We start from the raw sequence: 23,933 nt of genomic DNA on the forward strand, positions 1-23,933 counted from the left end.
CCCTGGATTCGCCGTAGCAGTTGCGCTGCTGCTGGTCGACATCCAGGAATCGACACTGCGCTCACGCACACTAATACGCCGCACTTAGCGATGCGCGCTAAGTGTGTGCAGAGCGCACCTAACGCAGGAGTGTGTAACAGGCTACCGGTCGAGCAGGGCTCCCGGTAGGGCTCACGGTGCGGCTCGTGCGCGCGGCCCCATACATCAATATATTGTGTTTTGTATCATTTAATATGTGTAATAAAGGTGTAAATAGTTCAAACATAAAATAAATAAAGAAGAGATTCCTGCCGAGCCGCTCTGTCTGAAAATGTTTCAAAAAATCGTTAGAATTCTTCTAATATCTAGAACATACTTGCACAATCGATCAACGACGGTGGCTCGCTCGACTTGGGACCGCTCCTTGCTCTTTATAGTTGAAATACTTTTTCAAGGACTCGTTACTCACATCATTATTCCGCTCTAATCATATTCCGTAAATTAAACCGTTGCCCTAAGAAAGTTTTTAAGAGACGAATTGAACCAATCGGGCCAACATCGCTGTAAAAAAAAACACATCTGTAAGGAAGTTTCGTCTACAGCGCTCTTCTTGGAAAAATAAAATTAAATTGAAAACAGTAAAAAAACAACAACCAAAAAGATTGCAAACGTAACGTCGGGCTAAGACAGCCAATGGGAATATACAGCACATCAGCAACAAAAAAACAACGACTAATGACGCCAACCACAGCAGTTAAAGCCAGATGAAATGAGCTTCTTAGACATAGCAAAATAACAACCACAAAAAAAGAAAGAAAGAATCAATCACGACATGTTGTTTATGCGAACATCGTTGCCTTCCTTTAACTTTTTTCCTTCATTTTAGTGGGGCTTTTTTCCCACTGCTTAGTTTTATTAGCTTTTTAGAAATGCAATAAAACCACAACCTACACCCAGCTTTTTAGCTTAGCCGAAAACACAGAGGCCTGACCAGGAACGCGTGCTCCTGTGCCCGGGGTCCCGTCTTATCGCGTGGCTTTCGGTCTGTGTGCCGGACGCGCGACAGGGCGCGCTTGTTCAAGTAGGCACACGTTGATAAGGGACGACCCATCGAGTTATGAAATAAAACATTAATTAATCATGTACCCTCCAGTCGCGTGCCACCCGTTATATATATGCGACAAAATTCATTAATTTGGGACAGCGTCTCACTGCGGCCGATTTGAGCGCTTTGTCGGCCCCAAATACGATCTGCGTCTGATCTGCAAAGCCCACGCTCTCTACTTAATCTTTTGCTGCTTACGAGTTACGGGTGTAATTTTTAACATTTAAAAGTTAAGCTTTGACGAGTTTAGCGCTGATCAGTCTGCGAATCCGACGCAAAACGATCAATCGAACGCAAACAGAAGCTTCTTTTGCGCATGCGTCAACTGACGCCTCGCTTTGCGACAAAACTTAGGGCCATTGTATGGAGCCTGCTGGGTGGTAGCCTTTCTTCCGCAATCAAACAACACCGACAACCAAATGCCACTGGAACCTACACGATCTATGCTCTTGCGCCGACTGACGGCGAATGACTCCACATGATCGATCGGTCGTGGTGCCCTCCTGCTTATCATTGGCATAAGCATTGCAAAGGTTTTAGTTTTATTTTGCTGATATTTAGCTAATCACTTTGCTCGCTGATGGAGAACGGAAATGGGTCAAGTGGAGCGAACAATCTTGGGTGCCTTTTTGTTAATGCCGCAGTACCTGCTAGAACGTTGCGCTGATGCGGTCGTTTTGTATTGTTTTTTAAACCATGGCTTTTTGTGTACTCGTTTGACATAAACTGTGTGCCACGAACTGTGTTCAGAAGTATATAAGAGATTATTGTTACGATGCCAAAAGTAGCCCACACAGAACCAGCAAGCGTACAGCTGCAATAGTAGATGTATCTTCTAGTAAATAGAACAAGGTCAGCAGACAATTATTTACTTCAGTTTACTTACCTAGCGGCTGGTGCCAACTGCTCCACAGCTCACGGACACCGCAGCACATTTGTCATCATGCAACTAGGTGCAAATAGAACGTTTCTTCTTAACTATTGCATTAAATGGTCTATTTTCATTGCCCAACAACAATTTACTGCTTCCTTATCTTCGACATACCAGGCACTCGATACAGGAACTCCCCATCGTCGTCGTAAAAACAGTCATCCAACTGGTACGTGGCTCCCTCCTTGTACAGCTTCTTGGGAATCTTTATAAACTCTTTAATATCTTCCCGCTTTGCATCGCTCGCATCGTACGTCGAGTCGGCGTACTGGACGGTGTCATACTTCCTGTGAATGTTTGCCAACCTATCCACAATGCCTGTGTCCAATTCCAGCGTTGCACTATCATCCGCAGGTTTGTCGGCGTCTGCGAGCGTTAAACGTTCCCGTCTTTTGATTTCTGCCAGCGTTACATGCTGTGTGTTGTGCACGTCTCCCAGCAGAAACGTGTCCTGTTTGGGAGCGCGATGAGATAGCTCTGGTTGCCCGTCTTCCTCCGACTGGTCGCTTTCCTCCCCCAACAGTGTCTGCTGGGATTCGTTGTGGTTCTCCTTCGATTGATATTTTTTACAGCTCGTTACAATGGCACTAAATTCGCCCTCCGGCAAGGGTCTAATCTCGTACAGGGGTTTCGACTCCAGCTTCGGTCGCAAATGAGCCACATCGTTGATATTGCGCTGCATGAACTTTTGTAAATGTTGTGCAAAGCCAGGATCAATGTTCTTAATGCGACCACTGCGGAACATTTGCCAGTTTTCCTTCACCGCCGTATCGTGCCGCTCCATCCGTTTGCTGTCCTTCGGCTGCCATTTGGTTTTCACGATCTTCGCTATGGTGTACCGATCCGCCGGGAAGCTTTCCGTCAGCTTGTCAATGTTCCACTCCTCCGGATCGAAGCTGTGCAGGTAGCGGATCTGCTCCTTTTCGGACCAGGTCAGGAAGTTGAGCTGCTTGGTTTTAAAATATTTGTTTCCGACGATCCACGTCTGCAACCGGTCGCGATACTGTGCCTGCTCGGCCTCAAACTGTTTGTGGCTCTTGTGCACCTGGTGGAAATCTGCCTCACTGTCGTCCAAGCTCTCGTACTCCGCTGCTTTTGCGTCTTCCGGCAGCAGTGCTGCGCGACGATCGATCCCTGGATTGCGGGCCTTTCTCGCGTAATAACGACACAACGTCTTTTGTTTGCTGTACGCCAAACGAAACATATTGCGCAACATGTTACTGATGAGTGTATTGAACAGAATTGCATGGGAAAACATGCAAACGAATTTCGCTACCGCACTGTTTTTGTTGTGAAGATCCGGACCAGTGCAGAAAACCACCTCCAGTGACAGGTTGACAGTTTGCAGACTACAGTGGGGAAGGTTGTGTCATAAGCAGCAGTCGAGCTGTCAATAATTCCTGAAGCATTTGTCTAGGAAAGCATTTTATTTCCGTTTTCATTTGATTCTGCTTGTTTAACCTTGCAATACCAATAATTCTCTGTTACTGACTTTTCAGCGATTTATCGAAACACTGCGACGCTTTTCTGTTGCCAATGTAGTGAAATGCCAAAACCTAACCACATGACCATCACTATATCAAATGAAATCGGCCAAGGTGCTTACATAGAATATGGTTTGTAAGCATAAATAAAAAAATATACGCATTTTGAATCGATTTTTAAAATTGTAGAGCTGAAAAGAGGTTTCTCTAGTTGAATGGACACGATTGTTCTTATTTATTTTTATTTGGAACAAAATTCAGAGGCAACGGTCTCGTACTGCAGATAAACAGATGAGTGTTTAGATTTATTGAGCTGCTCCTTTAAGATTTATCCTTTTGTCTTATTATGTTCGAATATGAAAAGAGCCAAATTTTGGTAATCAAAGCGTATAAAGTCGATCCATTTACTTAACGAGTTATCTATAAATAATGAATAAACGACAACTACAGTGTAAATATACCATCACATTCTAGTGCCAAATGTCACAGCTGTCTCGACGCTGTACCGTGGCCCAGCCTGCACGAGGTGGATTGTTCGATGCGACAGACATTTGCTAGAATCCGTCTGCTAGAAACCGCCTGGAAAATTCACACAATCTCGTATTTGCCGGAATAGCGGCTGTCGGTTTTTCGTCTGCGTCGCCGTCGTGTGCTAACCTACAGAGAGAAAAGAGCCATTTCGCGCTAAAGAGTGCAAACGAGTAAACGACGGGTGAGCATTTCCTTAGTCCGTGTTCGCGAAGCGTTAGTTGCTAAAACTGCTAAATTGCAAACGGGATATTACGGGATAAAGACGGCGAAACAGCAACGGTGCGAATATTATCCGTAAAACACATTTTGCCGGGAACGGCAGCGGTGCATTGCGTCGGTATACTGGCCGTGCATAGTTTGTGTATGGGGAATCCATGTGTGTGTGTGCGTGTACTGGGGAACAGCTAGCAGGAACGTGTAGGCTTTACCAAGAAAAGATTCGCCAATGGAATATCAAATGTGTTGTGTGCACGTTGCACTAGTGGTCGAAACGGACGGTAGAAAGTGTTAAAAATCGCAACATTTTAGCAGTGTCGTCTAACCTCATTCTCCTAGCAAACGTCTTCCCGATCTATCGCTATCACAATAGCAGGCATTGATTTCCGTTACGCGAGGGAGATGTGTTCCGCGAACTTGGGATGGACCGTTTCCCGAAACAAACTTTCGCTATCGTACACTGGCTACACGCTAGAACTGTATCAAAGACTGCGTGTTGCTTAAAAAACTCAATTTCTTTTCTTAACACTGAAGCTGTCTGTAGATTACAGCCATATATTCCGTCCGTGACGTCGGGAATGCCTTGATGCCTCCATACATGGTCTACCAAACCAGAACGATGCGAAACGTGAGAAACACGTTGGCATGCGTGAGACGGACGGGCGGTGATGGAATTTCCTGCATAAAGTCTGCATCCCGTCAGCCGCGCTCCATCTGTGTCGTTATGACCGGAAGCCTCATGGAAGGCCGCTCGAACGGATATTGAGTTTTTGGATTTACCCCACTCTGCTAAAAAAAAAAGTAGCAGATCATTCTCTGAAACATCGACTTTCCGCAAAGAACAGTGTTCCAATGGAAAACGCGTTGGCCGATGGCGTGGCCGAAAATGGGAAAGGAAATTTCCCATCGAATGTACTAGAAGCAGGCGGAACGATATCGTCATAGAAGCCGTTGCAAGCGCGCGCGTTCGTTTGACACAACCTAGCAAGCTCTAAGCTCGCACTTCATGCGTTTCCTTTTCTGGGTGCCCACACCATTCCACGAAAGTGAATGCGTGTGTGAGTATGTGTGTGTGTGTGTGTGAGAGAGTTTTGTTTAGCCAGTTTAATTCTTCAAACACACGGTTGTTGCGTTTGAAAACTTTCCATCCATTTGTTCTCTCATTTTGTTCCTTAGGAGAGTTAATCGTCTTTTTTTGTTGGTTTTCTTGTCCTGGGACAACTTTGTACTTGTAGTGCAATTCGAGTTGTGCAGGATTGTGACGACAGTGTGCACGTTCAAACGAGGTGCACGGAACACGCCTTTCTTTTCTATGTCAATTTTCCTTTTCATTGGATATTGGTTTTCCTTTCTCCCGCACTTGGCCTCGTTGTGGGTTTGCGAGCGCTACAATATTGAAAACGTATTTTTCCACGAAATCAAGGTGGAGTTTAGCCCCAGGAGAATGGTTAGCGTTTGGCGGTGTGAGTGTGTGTGTGTTCAGAGGTGCTACGGCAAACGGGAATTTAAATATCCTGCTACCAACACCTATCGGAAGCATGCACGCGAGACTAAAATTAAGGATACACTCGTGCTGAGGCTCTCCCTTGTTTCTTTCCAGCACACTTACCCGTACGGCAATACATAAACTCCACAGATTAAGGCCAGGCAGAGCAGCATGCACAGCTGTGTGCGATTAGAAAAGAGAGGACTATGCATTCATAATGCTAAGGAAAGAGAGAAAGAGAGTGTGGAAGAGACATGGAGAGACATGGAGCCTTTCGAGCCTTTTCGGTCCGGTTTGGCCAGGCACACATATTACACAACACACAGACACATACACACACACACACATCCTCAGCGCACGCGGGTCGAGGCGCATTAAAACCATGTGCTCCGATTGTTGTTGGCTGGCCCGCTTATGTTTCAAGGTCAGCAATAGCAGCAAGCCTGGGGTGCCTTGGGGTGTTCCCAACGTAACATCTCCTGGCAAGCACTCGGTGCTCTGGGTCCTTTCGGGGGCAAATTTATGCAACCGTCACCTTTGCTAGGGTCCCGCAATATGACGGGGGTTTGGGGCGATTGCATCGATTACAGCTTGCGTTTTTTGGGGCATTGCATGTTGCACGGATCGGGGTTTCACTTTCACGTCCTTATCTATGAGGGTTTAGGACACATGTAGCCTTATTTTAATTTTTTATTATTTATATACATCACTCTCAAAGAAAAGCGTTGAATACGAATTTGCTTCAAACATGCAAACCTAGATTCTTCATGATGCAAATCAGATCTACACCCGATGTGCCCAGTCTTTAACACGTTTAATGATTTATTATTAACATTACCGTCCCCACCTTTCAGAGAAAGTATACGATTGCAGTTGGAATATTACCCAGTGGAGAGTTAGTGGGGCCATTTATTTTCGAGCACTCTGATGATGGTACTTGAGCATGCAAAAGCTGGCTCCAGATGGCAGACTAGCAGACCAGTTTCACTCTCTTCAGTTTCATGCGGTGCTCTGCATTCACCAGAGCAGATGCAGAGCTGAATAGAAAGAGAGCGAGCATCAAATAACGTTAATGCAATTTCGCGGGAGGGAAAGTGTTTATGTTCTCTATACAAATAATCAATCAACTATATGCGTTTAATTATGTTATTCCGCTTTGTGTTGTCTTGCCCCACTAAGTCCGTCCATCATTCATCGCTGGGCATAGCCGTTGATCGTAGCAGGCTGCGAATGAAAATGCAGCATCGTTTATCGTGCACATACATTCCTTTCGCAGATCGTTTGGGAAAAGTTGCTTTTTTGTTGCGGAATATTAAAGCTGACATTATTGAAGGTTTTTTTCTGCGTGAAATTTGCTTTTAATAAGGAAGTGGCGGTACGTTGGGGGCAAATTTTCTTTGTGAACTATCATTATTTTACTTTTTTGCGGCAATATAGTTCGCAATTCATCGTTACGCAGTTACCGTGGGATAGTGAAAGGTTATTTCTGTTTCGCGAGAGGTGTTCCCGATCATTCTTTTACCTTTACCTAAAACAGAGACCGTGGAAAAGCATTAATTGTCAACTTTTCTTCTCTGTGATAATTGGCTCTTGTAACGCGCCGCAGATAACTTTCTTCGCACTTACTAATCGAGTTTCTTTTCACCGTTTGCTACAGGTCTTCGTCTTAAAAGCCATCACCATCTAGCCACCGCAGAACAAATAGCGCCAGAAAAATGAGTGACCGCAAAGCCGTCATCAAGAATGCCGACATGGGCGAGGAGATGCAGCAGGACGCTGTGGACTGCGCAACACAGGCCCTGGAAAAGTACAACATAGAAAAGGTACGTCTGCTGGTTGACTGGAGGGGAATGGCTAAGAGGGGGAGAGAGAGAGAGAAGTTGTCGGAAATACGTATCCATAACGAGCCTTGCTCGGTGGACGCAGTTCGCTGCAGTTATTTCCAGCCAGAACGCCACGCAAACCCGGGAATTTCATTTGCAGACAATAATAGTACAAGGACAGGTCACCGCGGCAGCGCCTAGCCAAGGACGCGAATGCGTGAGACCAGACCTTGCGTTAGTCTGGGTAACTGCGATGCCTCGGTGCGTTTGTATGTGCATGTGGGAAAGGCCAACAATGAAGCTGGCAAGGAGATGAGGGTTAACAGGGATGACAGAGTCGTTCCTTCATAGAAGTAGACATTTGTTAGACATCTGAGGGCGCGTACCGGAGGAGTACGTCTGGTGTGTCAGTCAACGGGAGTCGTATCCCACGTATGCCACATCCCCCGTAGGCAGGAAGCACGCGCGCTAAAGCTATTAGTTTAATTTTCACTTTCACGAACACGGTTTACGTACATTGTCTCGACGGTACGCTGAGACCCGTACGTACAACGACCAACCAACCAACACGCCCACACTGGCGCTAACAGTGGCGGTGTAAATGGGCGAATTAATAGCACACACCTGCTGAGTTCGTTATGGCTCCCAAAGCGCCACTGTCAGACGCTTCCTCGGCAGTCGTGAGGCACGCTTTCAAAATTCATCTTCTGTTTCTTGAGTGCACCCGTCGGATCGGAGGTGTTTTTTTCCTTGGCCCCCCCATCCATCGTGCGAATTAAATGATCAGCTTTGAAAACTTTCTAGGTACGCAACGCAAGGAGAGCTCCACGTTTGGGTCCGAGATGGAGAGATAATGGGGTGGGCATGGTATGTTCTTGTTGTGTGCAGTTTCTTCTTGGTCGTCCTTACTTTGTTTCGACCATGACCCCGTTTGGGGCGGTATGTTGGTGCAGCACAACCGTACACTTAATGTAACTAAAGTTGGCCCCCAGAGATGGGTGACGAAACGGTGATGATGTCACTTTAGCGTCGAAACCGTCCGCATGAAGGTCGTAGAGTGTAGAGGGTGTGTGTGTGTGCGTATGGTTGGAGACCGCGTAGTTAGGGCGGAAGGGAAGGAAGCGTTTGTTTTGGCAGCTCTATCCTCCACTGTACCAGCTGACTTTAGTTCTCTCTTCCTTGGGGAGGATCAGACGATTTGGCAAGGAGCGACAGCGCAAGAGAAAATATGTTCACTGAAGCTGGCTGCTTGGGAGGTGAGATGTGCGGGGTTGTACATGTGCGTACCCCCTGTGTTCGTTATCACCTACTCGCCTACGGGTGTCGAGAATAGCGCAACGTCGTGCAGTTAGATGCGCCTGTAATAAATTGATATTATTTTTAGCCTTGGTCAAAGTTGTGCTTCAACTGCAGGAACGACTTTTTCTAGTTCAATGAAACAAGCCGGGATGGTGTTGCTGGTGGGGCACCTATGTTGCGCCGTTTTGTGCTTGAATTTGTTCGTGATGTAAGCAACAAATATAGCGTTGATGAAGGTTAGGGGTAACAGAACGCATGATGGTGGTTTGGTACAGCTTAAGTTAAAGAATGATTATGGTGCGATTTTCTAATCAATAGGTTTTAGTGGGAACAATAAGGTGATGATGCTTTTAATATAAATTTTGATATGCTTTGAGTTGAGTGACATGCAAACAGAGATCATACGACGGCAAAAGCCGATTATTTTACAATCGATCCCCAAACCAATGCAATGGCCTGGCATGAAACCTGCTGAAAAAGTATTTGATTTTCTTTCACGAGAAAATGGAACACCACATGCCTTTCAACGAAGAGGAACGTTTCGTTCGTATTTGGTAAAATGTTCACGTACTCTGCGGCAAAAATGGCCGATACCATTTGCCCAGTCAGGACCTTTTTCGCTTTGCAAGGGTGGGTTATTTCGCTTCACTTTAGCTTCCCTCTCTCTTCCTCCCCCCACTGAATAAGGCACAAATGGTGGGGATATGCGAAGAAAAGTTAAGCGAAAATCGCACTTTACCCCGTTTACTTGCACGTTCTGAGCTGTGCGGTGATATGTTGCACGGTAGAGTTTATGCAAACCTCTGACTCATTTGTTTTGTTATTTTGCTCGATTCTTCGAGAGTAAATTGTAATCTACGTTGAATGGAACCTGTGTGGTGGCTTTCCATTTCGCGTCGTATTATAGACTCCACAAAACCGGTATCATCATCATGATGCTTTCCTGTGTTCGGCAAAGGCGTTGAAATTGTATCACCAAACAAAGATTCTTGCGCGCAGCGGTTCCACACAAGGTCTGCCAACCTGGGAGGGAGAGCATTTTAAACCGGAAAAGTTTAGGCAGTTTCGCAACTGAACTTTTGAACATGTCTGTTTCACACACAAGCAAAACGATTGCACTTTGCACGGCGTCCATTATTTCTGTCCTGCTGGCTGGCGTGTGTGCGTACTGTATGGTATGTGCACATACATGTGCAGAACTCGAGGAAACTATTTTACCCCTGGGAAACGGAGAAAACTTTTCCTTCCGGAACTGTCTAAAAGCAGCATTTGTACGTGGAACATTCAACGCACGAGCTAGGTGTATCCCAAGCAAGGGAGAAAAAAGTTACGATAAAGTGCTCGAGAATCACACGATCGAAGGTGACGATAGGATGGTGTGCGCGGTATCGATTTGTGCGCAAGTGTGCCATTGTGGCGTGGTGTTAAGTAGCACTTTCCTTTCAGCTCGCTGGATCACAAGTGACCGGAAGTAGCGTTTGTCCGGAGCGCTGCACGACCGCACGGCCAAAAGAAAAGATTGTGCAAAGGGCGTACTTTTTAACTGCCGTGCGCGGTTCGAGGCCGGATCTGGAGTGGAATCTTCATACCAGCGAGGTTCGGGAAGGCAGTAAATGGAGTAAAGCATTTAGTGGCGCTTTTTATGTGCGGATTTCTTCTTTAGTTTCGCTTTTAATTTTATATTCTTTTTTCTTAGGTTGTGAAGTATCCTTGCTTCGTTCTTGCTTGCCTTCCGTCGTCGTGCGCCTTGCCGACTAACACTTGATTTATGTCAAGTGCAAAGGGAAAAGAATGAAATAATCGCTTTTCTTACCCACCGGTACGCCACCGTGTATCATAATTCCGGTTTGTGGCTGAGGCATTGCGGTTAGATGGCGAGTGCTCGAGCGAATGTCCTTTTGATTTCCGAGCTTACGTTGGCTGGCCTTCTCGCTCCGCTCTCGTGCTCTCGATGATGGTTGCATTGCACTGCTTGGAGCTCTGCTTCTGCTTTCTATCCAACAACGAAACATTGTGACGCGCTGCTGCTGCTGCTTGCTGTGCTGTGTGCTTGGTCGAAGTGTGGTTGTACATCGCAAAAAAGGGAAAAAAATAATGTTTTGCCCTTCTGGGTGGTTCATAAAAATTGGCATAACAACCACTTGGGCTGGATGGATGAATCCTGGCGTGTGTGTGCGTGTGTGTGACGACATTGAGGGTTGGTAGCAGGGATTAGCAGAGCTACCTTGACTGTGTGGTTGTGTGTGTTTTGGTTTTGTTTTCGCCTCATGCAACATTACTTATTCATTTCCTTTCCCTTCGATGGTGCCAAGGGCGTGCGGGAGGGGCCAGTAGTGCGTGCTCTGGCGTAGAGTGAGAGATGTATGCTTTTCCGCATTAAGCTGCGTAATTCATATTCAGATCAAACTGCTTTTTATGACACCCGGACAGTTGCTTTTACTGCACGGTGTTACGGTGGTTACGAGGTGCGGTTCACGATGTGAAGACGTTTATACGTTTGTTAGTGTTGTTTCGATATTCGATATTCCAGAGAAAACGTTAGCTTGCTTGTTTCGATATTTTGTTTGAAATTTAAAGTATATGTTTTCATTTACAATCGTTCAATAATGCTAGTAGTGTTTGGATGATGAAATTAAATGCATTTAAAGTGCTTGCTCCTGTAGTGCAGCAAAAACAGAATTTTGCTCAAAGATGAAACTTTATAAAGCATTAATACAAGAACAACAGATTATCAAGAGAAGTTGGAATTCCTTTATATCATTTGTGACCGTTATTAGGGCCACAAGGCTTTTATCCTCTTTCTCGCAATGTCAAGCATTGCCGACCTAAAATCCTTTCCCCATTATTTTGATGGCCTTGGGTGTTTGGGTCGTTCGATGATAACTGGCCATGCAACCATGCGTAATGGAGCTTGAAGCCGACGACGACACATGCTTGAACTCCACAATAAATACGAACCGAGGGATTGTCGGTTATGGTTGGTTTTGTAGGGCAAAAAGGATTTTCGACCCTAGCGCGTTGTCTCATCCCCTTCGTGCGATCAATCGTTTCGTTTTGTGCCAGTGTTCTTGGTCCCATGAAGAAGAAACACTTGAAAGAATGTCGCCCGAAGATCATCATTTGGTTTTGGGTAGGGGGTGGTGGATTTACTAAGGACCACAAACTTGTCTTCTTCTGCCAGCTTTATCATGGTTTGTAGAGCGCTTCGTGATAGTAGCAGTAGCCGATGATGTGTTAGGGTGTGTTGTATTCGTCCTAAGATATAGTCGTTTGGTCTGTGTTTTGGTGACGTTTTATGAGTGTTAAGATTCAAGATTCCCTTCAGTACTCTTGCCGTTTCGGAGCAGTGAACAAACTGTGCATCTCGTCACTAATGATGGTTTGTGTAACCGTGTCTCCAGCGAATTCCGGTCGCCACCGTCCAAGAGCTTTAACACAACTGCGTGGCACGAGAACATTTTTCTTGATTTCGCGTTCGCTACAGTAAGGGAGTTGAAGTGGATGTGATACGCGTTCAAGTGGAATAATTGTGTGGACGATTCTTTTTTGATGGGTGAGCCAGGGGTGTTCGTTCGGTACAGGTGTAAACTCATAATTGTGAAGAACATTCATTATAGGGTTTGTTCCGAGAAAATCTACTCATTCCTCTTGTTTGATGCCATATACTTGTCCATATACTTATGAATGTTTGAACTTAATTCTAAATCTGATTTTATATTGAACAAACTGCTGGTACTTAGTTCTACCAACAAGTGACGTTCTCTTTACGCAAAAAAGGCACCAAAACGTATATCGCCCTGGCAACATTATTCAGAATATGTTTGGGGGAGTAGCGGTTCGGGGTTCATGAGCTGCCTAAATACGGCATTGATACAGAAACTTCCTGAATGTGATTTCCTACAAGTTTGCCTAAGTGGGAAATGGCATGTTCCCGTTTATTTCCTCCGCCAAATTGCAATCGACTATCGTTTTCGATTGGGGCCTCGCTTTTTCGGCATTTGGGAAAATGGGACTCATTGGCAGTGGGAGGTGTATCCATTTCCCATTGGTAGAAAGGGGAAATGCGCTGTTCAGGGCGGCAAACTTCTTCAACCTACGGGTCTAAATCTAGCGCAACAGCACGCCATTTGCTAAAACTCGATTTCGAATGAGCTTTTGCTCCCCGTTCTCTGCTTGTTTGGGATAGGTTTTATCGCGTGTCTACCCTTTATAAGAGCTCTCGTCCATCCCCAGTGCCGCCGCAGTTTTGTTCGTTTGATGTTCCGTCTGGCAAAGTGGAAGGTGTTGCGAGCTGTGTTTTATATGAGAAATTAAATTTGGCCTAGCTTGGCGAAGTTTAAGCATTTGACACTCCTTAATCGAGGTTATGAGAAACGACTGAGCTGCCAACCGGGGTGCGTTTTCCTCCAAGCTGTGTTTCGTGTTAAGTTCCTGCTCAACGAAAGGTGAGGTTTGGTTACGGCAGTGATTTGCCATCAGTAATCAATGCACAAAGAAGAACCAGCCCTGTGATAATTGTAGTTTGATGCTTTGACGATCCAACTTCAAGCTCAGTCCAGCAGTGCTTTATTACCTCGCGATTCCATTTGGTCTCTGAGTTTGTTGGGCCTGAAGACATGACGTCGATCAATTTTTTACGCCTGTTACTTATTATCGAATATATAGACAGGAATACAACAAGCGTCTGTTGTTAGACAGGCTCTCCTGCTACAATACTGACGTCAGTGGGCACGTTCTCTGTGTATCCTGGTGCTGGTCATTTCGAGGTAATAGAAAGTTGGGATTATTAATATTTCACGAAAAGTGTGATAACACATTGATCGCTAACACATTTTTTCTAGATGCCATTAGTTCTCTTTGTAAAGTTTTGCCATTTGTGTCTGTGTTATTTCACCGGAAATGATGCCTTTTGAAACCCATGCCTGTTTGGAATTAGTTTATTTGCTGAAGCGTCACGATCCTGAAATAGAATTATTTTATTCAATGCCTGTGGGAGATAATCGCTCGACGGTGTGGTTGTGTGTCTATCGCTGCACATTTGGGTGTTGTTTTATCGCATCGAATTTCAATTGCAAAGCTTAATGACATTTCGTTTCGCGGGAACACATAAAAAACAGAAACGAACACCTACATGAGTAACAATTTCAACCATGGATAGTCCTTTGATGTTGATGAAAAATGTCAGTCTCATTTCATTGGTATGGGACACCTTTTTTGTAAGGTAAGGATCATACACATTGGCCCCTGAAAAGCCTACTTTTGTGCATCATGGGTATATGATATGATGTAGTGAAGTGTTGTTAGCGAACCAGTATGAGTGTACTGTGCCAGATTTTCACTCTACCAGTCTCTGTCGCTAGAACTCTTTGATGTGAGCATGGTCTTGCGTGGAATGGACGCTGCTCTCCTGTGTGCAAGCGTATGTATGAGTATGCATGGAAGGAAGGATAACAACTCACAAAAGAAGCGTAAAAGGGTTGACTTCTGTGACCTATAAAAAGAAAAATCACATCCACAACACTAGCTAGTTACGATTGAGTGACGTTTGGCCATACGTATTGCCTGTACGTGTTTTAATTTCATAGGGATTGGAAGTACGAGGGAACACTGAAACGCAACTAAAGCACTAAAACACTACGTTGAATGGATGTCACAAGGTGAATATGCACCGATTGCAAAAGTACAGCGCAGGGTCGTCGTTGATACTTGGAGTAGAAACAGCGTTTGTGGCCGAATGGTACAAACTGCGAAACACTTTTATAGTAAATGTTGAAAGTACAACTAGAAGGTTATGCATCAAATTCTGATTATAATGCATTTTAATAACTCGTTAATCTTGAAGATCATTTTTCAGATGATACGGTCACTGTTGGAAAGCCATGAATATGTTTTTCTTTTTGTATTTTGCTCCACATTAAATGATGCAACAGATGAAGAAGTTACCAGCTTATGCGTCTTTTTGCTTGTTATTTTGTCAAGGCAAAGGAGAAGCAGTACGCTGGGCTGGGGTACGTTTTTGAAATGTGGATCAGTCCAGTCGTATAAACAATGATAAAAACTTGTTGATTTATGAGTCCTCACTTTTAGCTCTCGACCTGCCTTCTGATAAGAAAGGTATATGAACACTGTGTAGCAAACTGGGTTTTGTGTTTTTAGGATAAAAATCATCATCATCTGTACGTTCACTATCTGGGGGCAGTGGCGTAAGATATAAAGGGATTTATGATTATGTTGTTTTGGCATTGGGATACAATTTGGTGAAACTAACGCAGCGCCGTTTGAAGGTGCAAAAATTCAATTTTCCATCTGTAGGAATATTCTGTTAGCTTTAAAAGGGGTTTGGAGGTTGTGGAACTTTTCATAGCCAAAGTACAACTTGCCAAAAGGAGTATTACAGAGAGCAAGGATCTCTTGCCGTGAGGGGAAATTGGGATAACTTCCACTGCAGCAATTCCACGAGCTTCAGTCCCTTTGCTTTGTGTGTTCGGTTTGGCCGTAGTGAAAGAGGAAACCTCTCGGGATTACTTTTCTCCGTTGCGGATGTGGAAATTTCCGGCAATCTTGTATTTCCGCCCCTAGAGCCGCAAGAGTGCACGTGACCAGAGAGGGAGAGCGAGCAAGAGTGCGGAGAGGTCTTTCGGGAAATTCGGAGTCGGCCGCGAAAAACACACAAGATTTGCTTTGTTTATAAATCCTCCCAATGTCCGCAATGTGAGAAAAGCGATTCATAAATTGATTGATTTATTGTCTCCTAATGGAATTATGCTGGCCTCTTCTCATCTCCCCTGCCTCTTACACCTACCATGATGGGAAGAGGAGGGTTGTATACAAGGACTCGGTGTTGTTTGTGGAGGAGAATGGGTTTACATAAACTTTTCCTGCTACCATTGTATGCTTGGAAGAGGAAAAGTTGTACAATAATAGGTAGACTGTTGATGGATGGATCGATTTCGATGTATAGATAGAGCGAGCGATCGTGAGGGGTAGTAGGATATAGGATGATGTGGTACTGTTGAACATCCTAGCCAAATCCAAAATGCATCTTGAAGGGTAGGAAGTCTGCGAGGAATCCTCTTCTAGGTGACAGTTGTGGGCGAAATGCATTTGAAACCTTTGGCCCATGGTGTGGTGGATTCTAAAGATAGTCATCTGTGTGACGTTGATAACATGGAAAATGGACCGATAACACCCAACTACGTAAAAAGAGTGGGTTTTCGCCGGAATGAATGCCATAGCGAAAAGAATGCAGGAAGCGACCGGACGGCATGGTCTGTGGGGGACCGTAGAAGAGCCAGGCTTTTAAATTTAATTTTGGCCCTTTAGTCAGAGTCTCAGCTGTCGAACGGTGCTTCAACGCTGTCCCCCGGCCATGCTGTGACGCCTGTGCCGGAGCTGGTGACCCAAGCAGTTTGCTGGAATTTTCCATTTTATTTTCGTGTCGTTGCTAAATTTAGTCCGTTCTAGTGTCCCTGCGGGGCACATCGGCAGGTTTCGCGTTCTCCGTTTTTATCAACGTACCGCTGCCGGCCTTCGTCATCCGCCTAGAAGGAAATGATGATCAAACAGCATGTATTTCAATGAGGAACGCATTTTCACCACATAAAATGTGTCTGTGTGAGAGAAGGAGAGATATTTTTTGCGAGAAGAAAAACGAGAGAAAGCCAGGAGTAAGATGTGGAAGAACGATAGGTAGGAGGTTCGACTCGGCCAAAATTACAATATATGGGCCATGTAGAAAATACCTGGCACTCACACACACACCACCACATCCGCATACACCCAAGCACACACACACACACACACATTCGGGGAGCAAAGAATAAGGTATTGACCGAATTTTTCTTGTTGGGTAAGCGACGCTCAACAACGCCATCGCCGTTCATCATCATCTTCTCGAGAGATGTGTTGGCATTATTAGAGCAAATGGTGAGTCTATCCGAGAGAATAAGAGCACAGCGAAAGGTTTAGCAGGGATCTCTTACCCTGCCCGACGGCGGCAACGCACATTATAATTCACCAACCTGTTACAGATGGAAAATGCGAAGCGAGAGAGAAAAGCGGCCGTTTTTGTACACTTTTGGAGGGTCGGCCCACATTCAACAAGCATCATCCGCCGCATGCCGTTTACGCGACCTTTCCGTTTAATTGTGGTAGAAACGTTGTTTGTGTGGGCGGCAGGATTGCTGACTCTGTGTGTGTGTGTGTATGTGTAATTTTTTGCCTTGCCGCAGGGAGTGGGTTTAAGGGCGCCCACCTTTAAGGGCAACAAAGCGTCGTCTTACTGCGAAATGAAATGCAATGGTCCGTCATTTCGTTGCCACTCGGCTGTGGAGCTCCTTTTGGCATATGATTCAATTTTGGAATTAACTTTTATTCGCTGTTAACTGCGAGAAGGCAAAGGCCGTCCCCGCGTCGTCGGTGTCTTCGTTATCTGTTTTTGCTTCTCGTTTGCTTTCGGCCGGGCGGCATCGCGCGTGAAACTCCGACGGAAAATGGAATAATAAATCCATTTAATGTCAAGATTTTAGTAGCTAGAGAGGACCAGCAGCAGCAGCGTGCGTGCTCTGGGGGCTGGTAGGAAAATGAAAAGCCGTAAGCATATGCCCCAGAACCCTCGATTGCCACTCTCGAGATATGATGACGATGATGATGATGGGAAGGAGGCTTCTCTTGAGAAGAAACGCTCTGTGTGCCGACGATGATGCTCATGATGATGGTGATGGAAAGTCGACTTGCACCCACCACCATCCCTGTCGCCCTGAATCTCGTGCGGCTACAATTGGCCGGAGCGTGCGCGCGCGCTCATCTGGATGGAAAAGTTGTATCAGCAACTGACCCGAGGAAAACCTGGTGCTCTACCGCCTTGCTCTCTTCTTCCTTCAACTGAATCGTTTTTCCGTGAATTCATCGTCATTTTCCGTCCCTCCTGTACACCACCGTCCCATCCGGGGCTTAACGGGTGCCGCCTTTGGTTCGGCGCTGTGTTCTGTTCGGTAGAGAAAAAGAAAATAGCATTTGGAAAACGTTTAGTGAGTAAATTGACCATCGTTGAATGATTTAATACCGTTGTCGCCGTGTACTGGCGGAGAGAACGTGTACCCTCGAGCGGGCGGAGATCGAAAAATGACCGAGAAAAATGACTCACTAAATGTTGAATCTGTAGAAGGAATATATTTTTGTCTAGACATATAATGCACCAAACAACCTATTGTGTTGTGAGTAGACCGAGGAGCTGATGCTTTAACTGTGACGAAAGTGTATGTGCATAGACATGTAATGGGTCTTTTTGGTCGGATTTTTTCACGTGACTCTGTACCAAGCGTTCGAATTATCAATGCGCTTCTGTTAAGCAACTGAAAGGGCTCTTTATATCAGACAAACACGATTGTTTCTGCTTTTCTGCATTACTTGGAAGGACGTTAGATGAAGGACGAAATGTACTGAAATAGCTAAAATTGAACTGGTTAATTGTATGCCTAGTCGAAAGAAAATTGACTAGTGAGTGTGAGTGGGTGCGAGGCAAGGGATTCAACTCACCTCCTAAAACCCATCCAACCCTACCGTACGGAGCTGCACCGGTAAAGGTACTCTGGGTGGTGGAATGGATCGATAAAGTTTTAACCAAGTTACGGTTGCCCACCACCACCACCAATGCCATATCGTTTGAGGTAAAGTAAAGCAAAGCGCATTATAAACGGAGCCGGACGGACATCCTGCAGGTCTATTGTGCTACAGTTCCTAAATATCTATCCATGTTTCCCCCCATGCCAGTGCGGAGTTTTGTTGCTGTTTGTGTTGGGTAAACAAATAAATTTTGCTTGAGCAAAAACTATCAACGATAGCGCATCGGAGCAGTACTACTCCCTGGGTCCAAATAATAAAATTTGCCTGGAATGGGAGGGTTTGTTCAGTTGGTAAACTTTGCCAGCTTCTTCGTACGCAAGTAGTTCCGCTCAGGAGAACCACACCGCTTTTGGGCCGCTGTTGCCTTCGTCTCTTCGATTAGTGAAGGTAAAAGGTGCTCGTTTTGATGATGGATGGATCCATGGGTAGGGCTGTAAATGTCGCTAGGGAAAAGTTTCTAATCCGTCCAATTTTATGCACTTCTCTCTCTCTCTCTCTCTCTCTCTCTCTCTCTCTCTCTCTCTCTCTCTCTCTCTCTCTCTCTCTCTCACTCTGGCAGGGGAAAAGTTTATCGAATTTACACTCCTTTGCTCCCCAAGTATAAGGGGTTTCCTTACCATGGCTAGAATCAATAGCGCAGTAAAACGATTATATGCCTTTTCCAGTTTGAGGTGACCGGAATTTGGCTGATGACCTCGATATATGCGAAGGCATTCGTTCTTTGAAGTAAAGAACGGTGAGCGCCAAATAAGCTCAAGTTCAATGAAGGAAATACCTCTCCTAGACAGGGAGGAGAAAAGGATGGCCGCACAAAAGGTCGACCTATCTTTTCTGGCAACATATTTAGTGCCAAGGTAGTAGTAGAATCTTCCAATTATGCCAACCCTCCCAAGAACATGTCGGGGGCGCGGCAGTAAAGCTTGAGATTATTATCTATGCCATCACACACTGTTACTGACCTCAAAAAGTTTCTCTCGGATTTGTGTAATAGACGCCCCACACAACACAGCAGGGTAAGGAGTGCTCATTCGGTTTCGGCATAGTGTGTGGGGCCTCGGAGGTTTTTTTATTGGTTTGTGCGCTGTTTGACGCTTGTGTTCTACTTGAAAGTGCCTTCCCCCGGGCGTCGCGCGTCAGTCCGTCGGCGGCGGCAAGATCGATACGAAGTTTACCTTTTTATTGTGTTTCGCAGGGTGTAGCGCGAGGAAAAAGTGCTCCAATTTTGTTCCAAGCCGCCCGCAGGGACAGGGTCGTGCCTCCGTATCGAAAATGGGGCTTTCGGAAAATCCGCATCCATTCGCTGGTGGTGTGTTACTAATGGGAGCTTAGCATGCTATCGTCCCTTCAGTGGGACATAGAACTCGCGAAGCCTACGATACAATTCGATTGAATAATAGCGGCTTCATATCCTCAGTGACGATGTCAGTCAAGGCCATGGGTGGCCACAGCGGTGTATGTGTGTCCTGATGTGTGGGATAGATATAGAAAGTGATATGTCCATGAAATGGGACAAGTATTCCACACACACAGCCATCCACTCCTCAAATACTCCAGATTTAAAATTTATGTTTTCATTAAAGAGATAAAAGTAAAACTCTGACCCAAATTGTTCCCCGCCATAGGGAAAAGTGTTTGAAAAGCTAGATTGGGTTGAAAAAATAAATAATATCCTATGCTATTCAAATTGGTAGAGTTTTCAGCAATTAAAATCTCGCCCCCAATTAGTGTATAGTTTCCAGCATGACTTTTGACTCCAATGCAACACAGCTGGCATCATACAAGCGATTACCTACCTCTCTTTCTCTCTCTCTGTCCCTCTCGCTCTCGTGTCTGGTGTGGGTCGTATTTTAGAGTTAGAAACAGACGAACCACCAGGCTGATTATGTCGCTCTTTCGCTATTTGCTAGACAAACACAAGCGAGCGATGAATGGTGCAAACAAGATGATGTGTCGAGAGTAGTTCCTGTATGTGTGCTCTCGTTGGAATCTCGCTCGCTCGCTCGTGCCTTTTAGTAGTTCCCATGCACATCGCTCGTGCTCAGGTGGTGAAGTTGAGCCACCACACCATCGCAACGTGGGGCAAGCAAAGACAAGCAGCTCAGCAGCAACTCAACTCTCGCGCTCTTAGACCACCCACCGTCGTCCCACTGCTTATGGCCCAGCAGCAAGCCGCCACCCACTGCTGCCGTCGTAGTCCGGAAGTGGAGGTTGATTATGTTTACTTTGCATGTACACGTCGATGCACACACAGCCCAACAACAGAAACGCAACTCCCTGCAGATGTATTTTTACCCTTCGCATCCTGCGTGGTTCGTTCACTTGACACTTTCATCGCCAGGCCATGACGGTGCATACACAGAGAGGGAGATGCTTTCATTTATCCTGTTTATTCAGCAAGCGTCCTCGTTCTTTACGCTGTCCTTTGTGCTAGTGCTTTGGAGCAGCGGGAGCACTCATTTCCTGTGTTCCTGGTGGCGGCTGATGGCACAACGTTTTTGTGCACAGGAATAAAAGCGCGTACCGTCGTGCAGAGATTGGCGGAGAGATTTTTCCAGCTGCCGGTGCTGCCGTGCGACCCAAATTTGCCTTCACCATTATGTGGGTTGTTTTCTTTTTCGTTCCTCGGGAAATAAAGCGCATTATGAGACAGAAAGACAACAGTTGAAGAGGAGCCACAGTTGGTGAATGTGGTGCATCAGTGGTTTTCATCGATTGCTGCACACGAATGGGCTGTGTTTCGCACCGCTTTCGGTACACTTTTCTGCAATGAATGTATGGATTTGTTGCATATGAGATGCATGCTCTTGTATATTGTCCTGTACATTCAGTGTGCGTGCATTTTTGAGAGACTGGAAGAACGAAGCATCCATTTTTTCTCCCGTGACAAATCCAGGTCAAGTCTGCTGGGACTATTGGACATTTTGGCTGGAACTGTTTTTTCAAACCATTCGACGTGGGGCGCCAACGATTGGAAATAAACTTAAAACAGCCACGATCGTGTTACCTTTTCTAACCATCTGAATTCCGCGATCAGTTTTTAATAATTGTTTTTTTTTATCTTTTGCTCTGCATTTTAGGACATTGCTGCCTACATAAAGAAAGAATTCGACAAAAAGTACAACCCCACCTGGCACTGCATCGTGGGCCGAAACTTTGGATCGTACGTGACGCACGAAACGCGTCATTTCATTTACTTTTATCTCGGTCAGGTTGCCATCCTATTATTTAAGAGCGGTTAAACCACACAACCTTAGCTTAATATCATCGGAATGCTGTAAAAGAATGGGAGCGAGGACGGGATCGGACGGAACGGCGAAGCGTGTAGAGAAATGGCAACGATTGCGTATTTAGCGGCGGCATCCACATATATGGACACGGCCTTCAACCTGCAGTCGGACGGCGGGAGGATGTTGGAGGCCGGGGGAAGGAGCCGAGCCGTAGATGCGAAGGAGTAGTAGAAACGGAACGATGGATAGATAGCTGGATTGTGCGGGGCGCGAGGAACCGTTATTAGGAGCAGTGGGGAGGAAATTTGACATTCTTATATATTTACCGTGAACTATACTAAATCGAACGAAGCAGAGCTGTACCAATTAAGTAAATCAACTTTACCGGAACTCGCGAGCAAAAATGTGCACTGTCCATGGGTGTGGGTGGTGTGGTCGTAAAACAAGCTGCTCGGAATCAAGGAAGGCAAACCATCTGTCCAAACATGCCCCTGCCAGCATAATATCTCATGCCACTAGTTCGTCTGGGAGTGTCGTACAGCAGGCAAATACAATGCCCCCCCCCAAAGAGTGTGGCCGACCATAAAACCGACCTTCAAGTTGTACTAAAATTCCATTGCGTTCAGTAAAGGTGTGTGTGTGTATGTGCGTATATCGTTGTGATTGAGAATTGTAATCGATGTACAGGATCGCTGCCTTTGTCCAATACCTTTGAAAATCTTGCTGAGATACAACATTCTAGTAACACAATCAATCTCTCGATCGCACATCGTCGTCCGCTCGATCGAACGTTTAGAAGTGGCCATTTTACGAAGAGAAGAAATTCCGTGTCCCGCAGAGGCTATGAAAAACGACCGGGACGAAGGGAGATATGATGAGGGGGACAGTAAACGGGAAATGGTAAAGAACAGACATGGCCGTGGACGGATGAACAGCAGTAGTACGTGATCTTTCACAAATCCTTGTTATTCTTCTCAAAGATCGATCAACTGAAGCAAAGGGGTAGTAGAGGCAGGATACGCATTCATTCTGGCTAGCAACCGAATCACGGTAACATTCATTATTTGCAGGGACACTCTACAAACACACAATTTTTAACGTTTGCAGACAGTAACGATATCTCACAACCGATGGAGGAAGTAGGAAGAACACACCCGCAGACAGGCTCGAGAGAGAGAGAAAAAAACAAAACAAAGAACGATCTTCTCAATTCGCTTTCCCCGGGTGATGATAGTGTTTAAGGCAGGGTGAAGAACTCGCAGGACTTCTATATCGCGATCGATCGATAGAGTTTTTGTTTTTGTTTTTGAACGGCGAGATTTCACTTTTCACGTTTGGTTCAGTCCGGTCCTCGACCACTTAATAATATATGGTAGGAAAGGTGTGCTTTTCCTTCTCCATCAAAGATAGTTTAGTGCGCGAACGGAGAGCGTGTTGCCTTTCTGCGGCAAAGTGCGCAACGTTTCTCGCAACGTGCGTCGAGTGTTGTCGCACGTGCCACCACGGCGTAGGGCTTTGAGAGGCGTTAGTTTTCTTCTTCTTCTTTTTTTGTACGAAAATGCGGCACTAGAATGTTTTGACTCCTGAAAAGAATTTATGAACTTGGAACGTATGAATTGGCCGGTCTTAGTTTCGTTTATTATTATCGCTAGTTTTGTTTTTCCACCATAGTATATCAAACGAATGAAGGAGTATAAATAAAGAATTACACTCGAAACTACAAAACTAACTTGCATAGAACTGACCAGACCGGAGGAGGAGCAGAACGAGAAGGAGGATAGCCCTTTTTTGTGTTGACAAGTGAGTGGCAGTGAATGAGCAAAGTAGAATCCTCTACAGAAGTAGAGGCGCACACAGTCACGGTATGTGTAAGCACAAAAAAAACCAACACATGAACTGCTTGAGCTGAGAGCAGATTGGAGCTCTCTGCAGTGGGAGGGCAGTCTGATGCGTAGGTGTGATGAACAGTATGTAGTTTAGTCAATGAAGGTACCCCCCGGTGGCGACGCAAAATAAAAGAAGGAAACAGAGATGGCACAAGAACTGTAGCTCTAACTGCTCTACTAGCTAAGCTTACGAGTAACTGCACCGATTTGATTGCGCGTGTGTGCATCGGAGCGCAAGTTCAAGAATTCAACTTCTAGTGATTATTCACGGACCACCAGCTAACCACCAGCTGATACGATTTTTCATCATTCATTATCAATCATATTACGGTCGCGTTGGTT

General features: G+C 45.5%; 2 protein-coding genes across 4 annotated transcripts; one reads left to right on the forward strand and one right to left on the reverse strand.

Moving 5' to 3' along the window:
- Nucleotides 1–2,058: 2,058 nt before the first annotated feature.
- Nucleotides 2,059–4,577, reverse strand: LOC121589762. Its single transcript, XM_041908877.1, has 3 exons — nucleotides 4,573–4,577; nucleotides 3,292–3,402; nucleotides 2,059–3,199 (listed from the first exon to the last, which is right to left on the reverse strand). Exons 1-3 carry the CDS (start codon nucleotides 4,575–4,577, stop codon nucleotides 2,104–2,106), a joined length of 1,212 nt encoding a protein of 403 aa, XP_041764811.1. The 3' UTR covers nucleotides 2,059–2,103.
- On the forward strand, nucleotides 4,056–22,357 carry LOC121587659 (dynein light chain 1, cytoplasmic). Of its 3 annotated transcripts, none has more exons than XM_041904643.1 (3): nucleotides 4,056–4,211; nucleotides 7,390–7,555; nucleotides 21,556–22,357. In XM_041904643.1, exons 2-3 carry the CDS (start codon nucleotides 7,448–7,450, stop codon nucleotides 21,715–21,717), a joined length of 270 nt encoding a protein of 89 aa, XP_041760577.1. In that variant the 5' UTR covers nucleotides 4,056–4,211; nucleotides 7,390–7,447; the 3' UTR covers nucleotides 21,718–22,357. The 3 variants fall into 3 exon arrangements, with proteins under 3 accessions (XP_041760577.1, XP_041760578.1, XP_041760576.1); XM_041904644.1 differs by lacking the exon at nucleotides 4,056–4,211 and adding an exon at nucleotides 4,287–4,309; XM_041904642.1 differs by lacking the exon at nucleotides 4,056–4,211 and adding an exon at nucleotides 6,944–7,107.
- The last annotated feature ends 1,576 nt before the right edge of the window (nucleotides 22,358–23,933 follow it).

The sequence above is a fragment of the Anopheles merus genome, chromosome 2R (genome assembly GCF_017562075.2).
Source record: "Anopheles merus strain MAF chromosome 2R, AmerM5.1, whole genome shotgun sequence".
NCBI classification, from domain to species: Eukaryota; Metazoa; Arthropoda; class Insecta; order Diptera; family Culicidae; genus Anopheles; species Anopheles merus.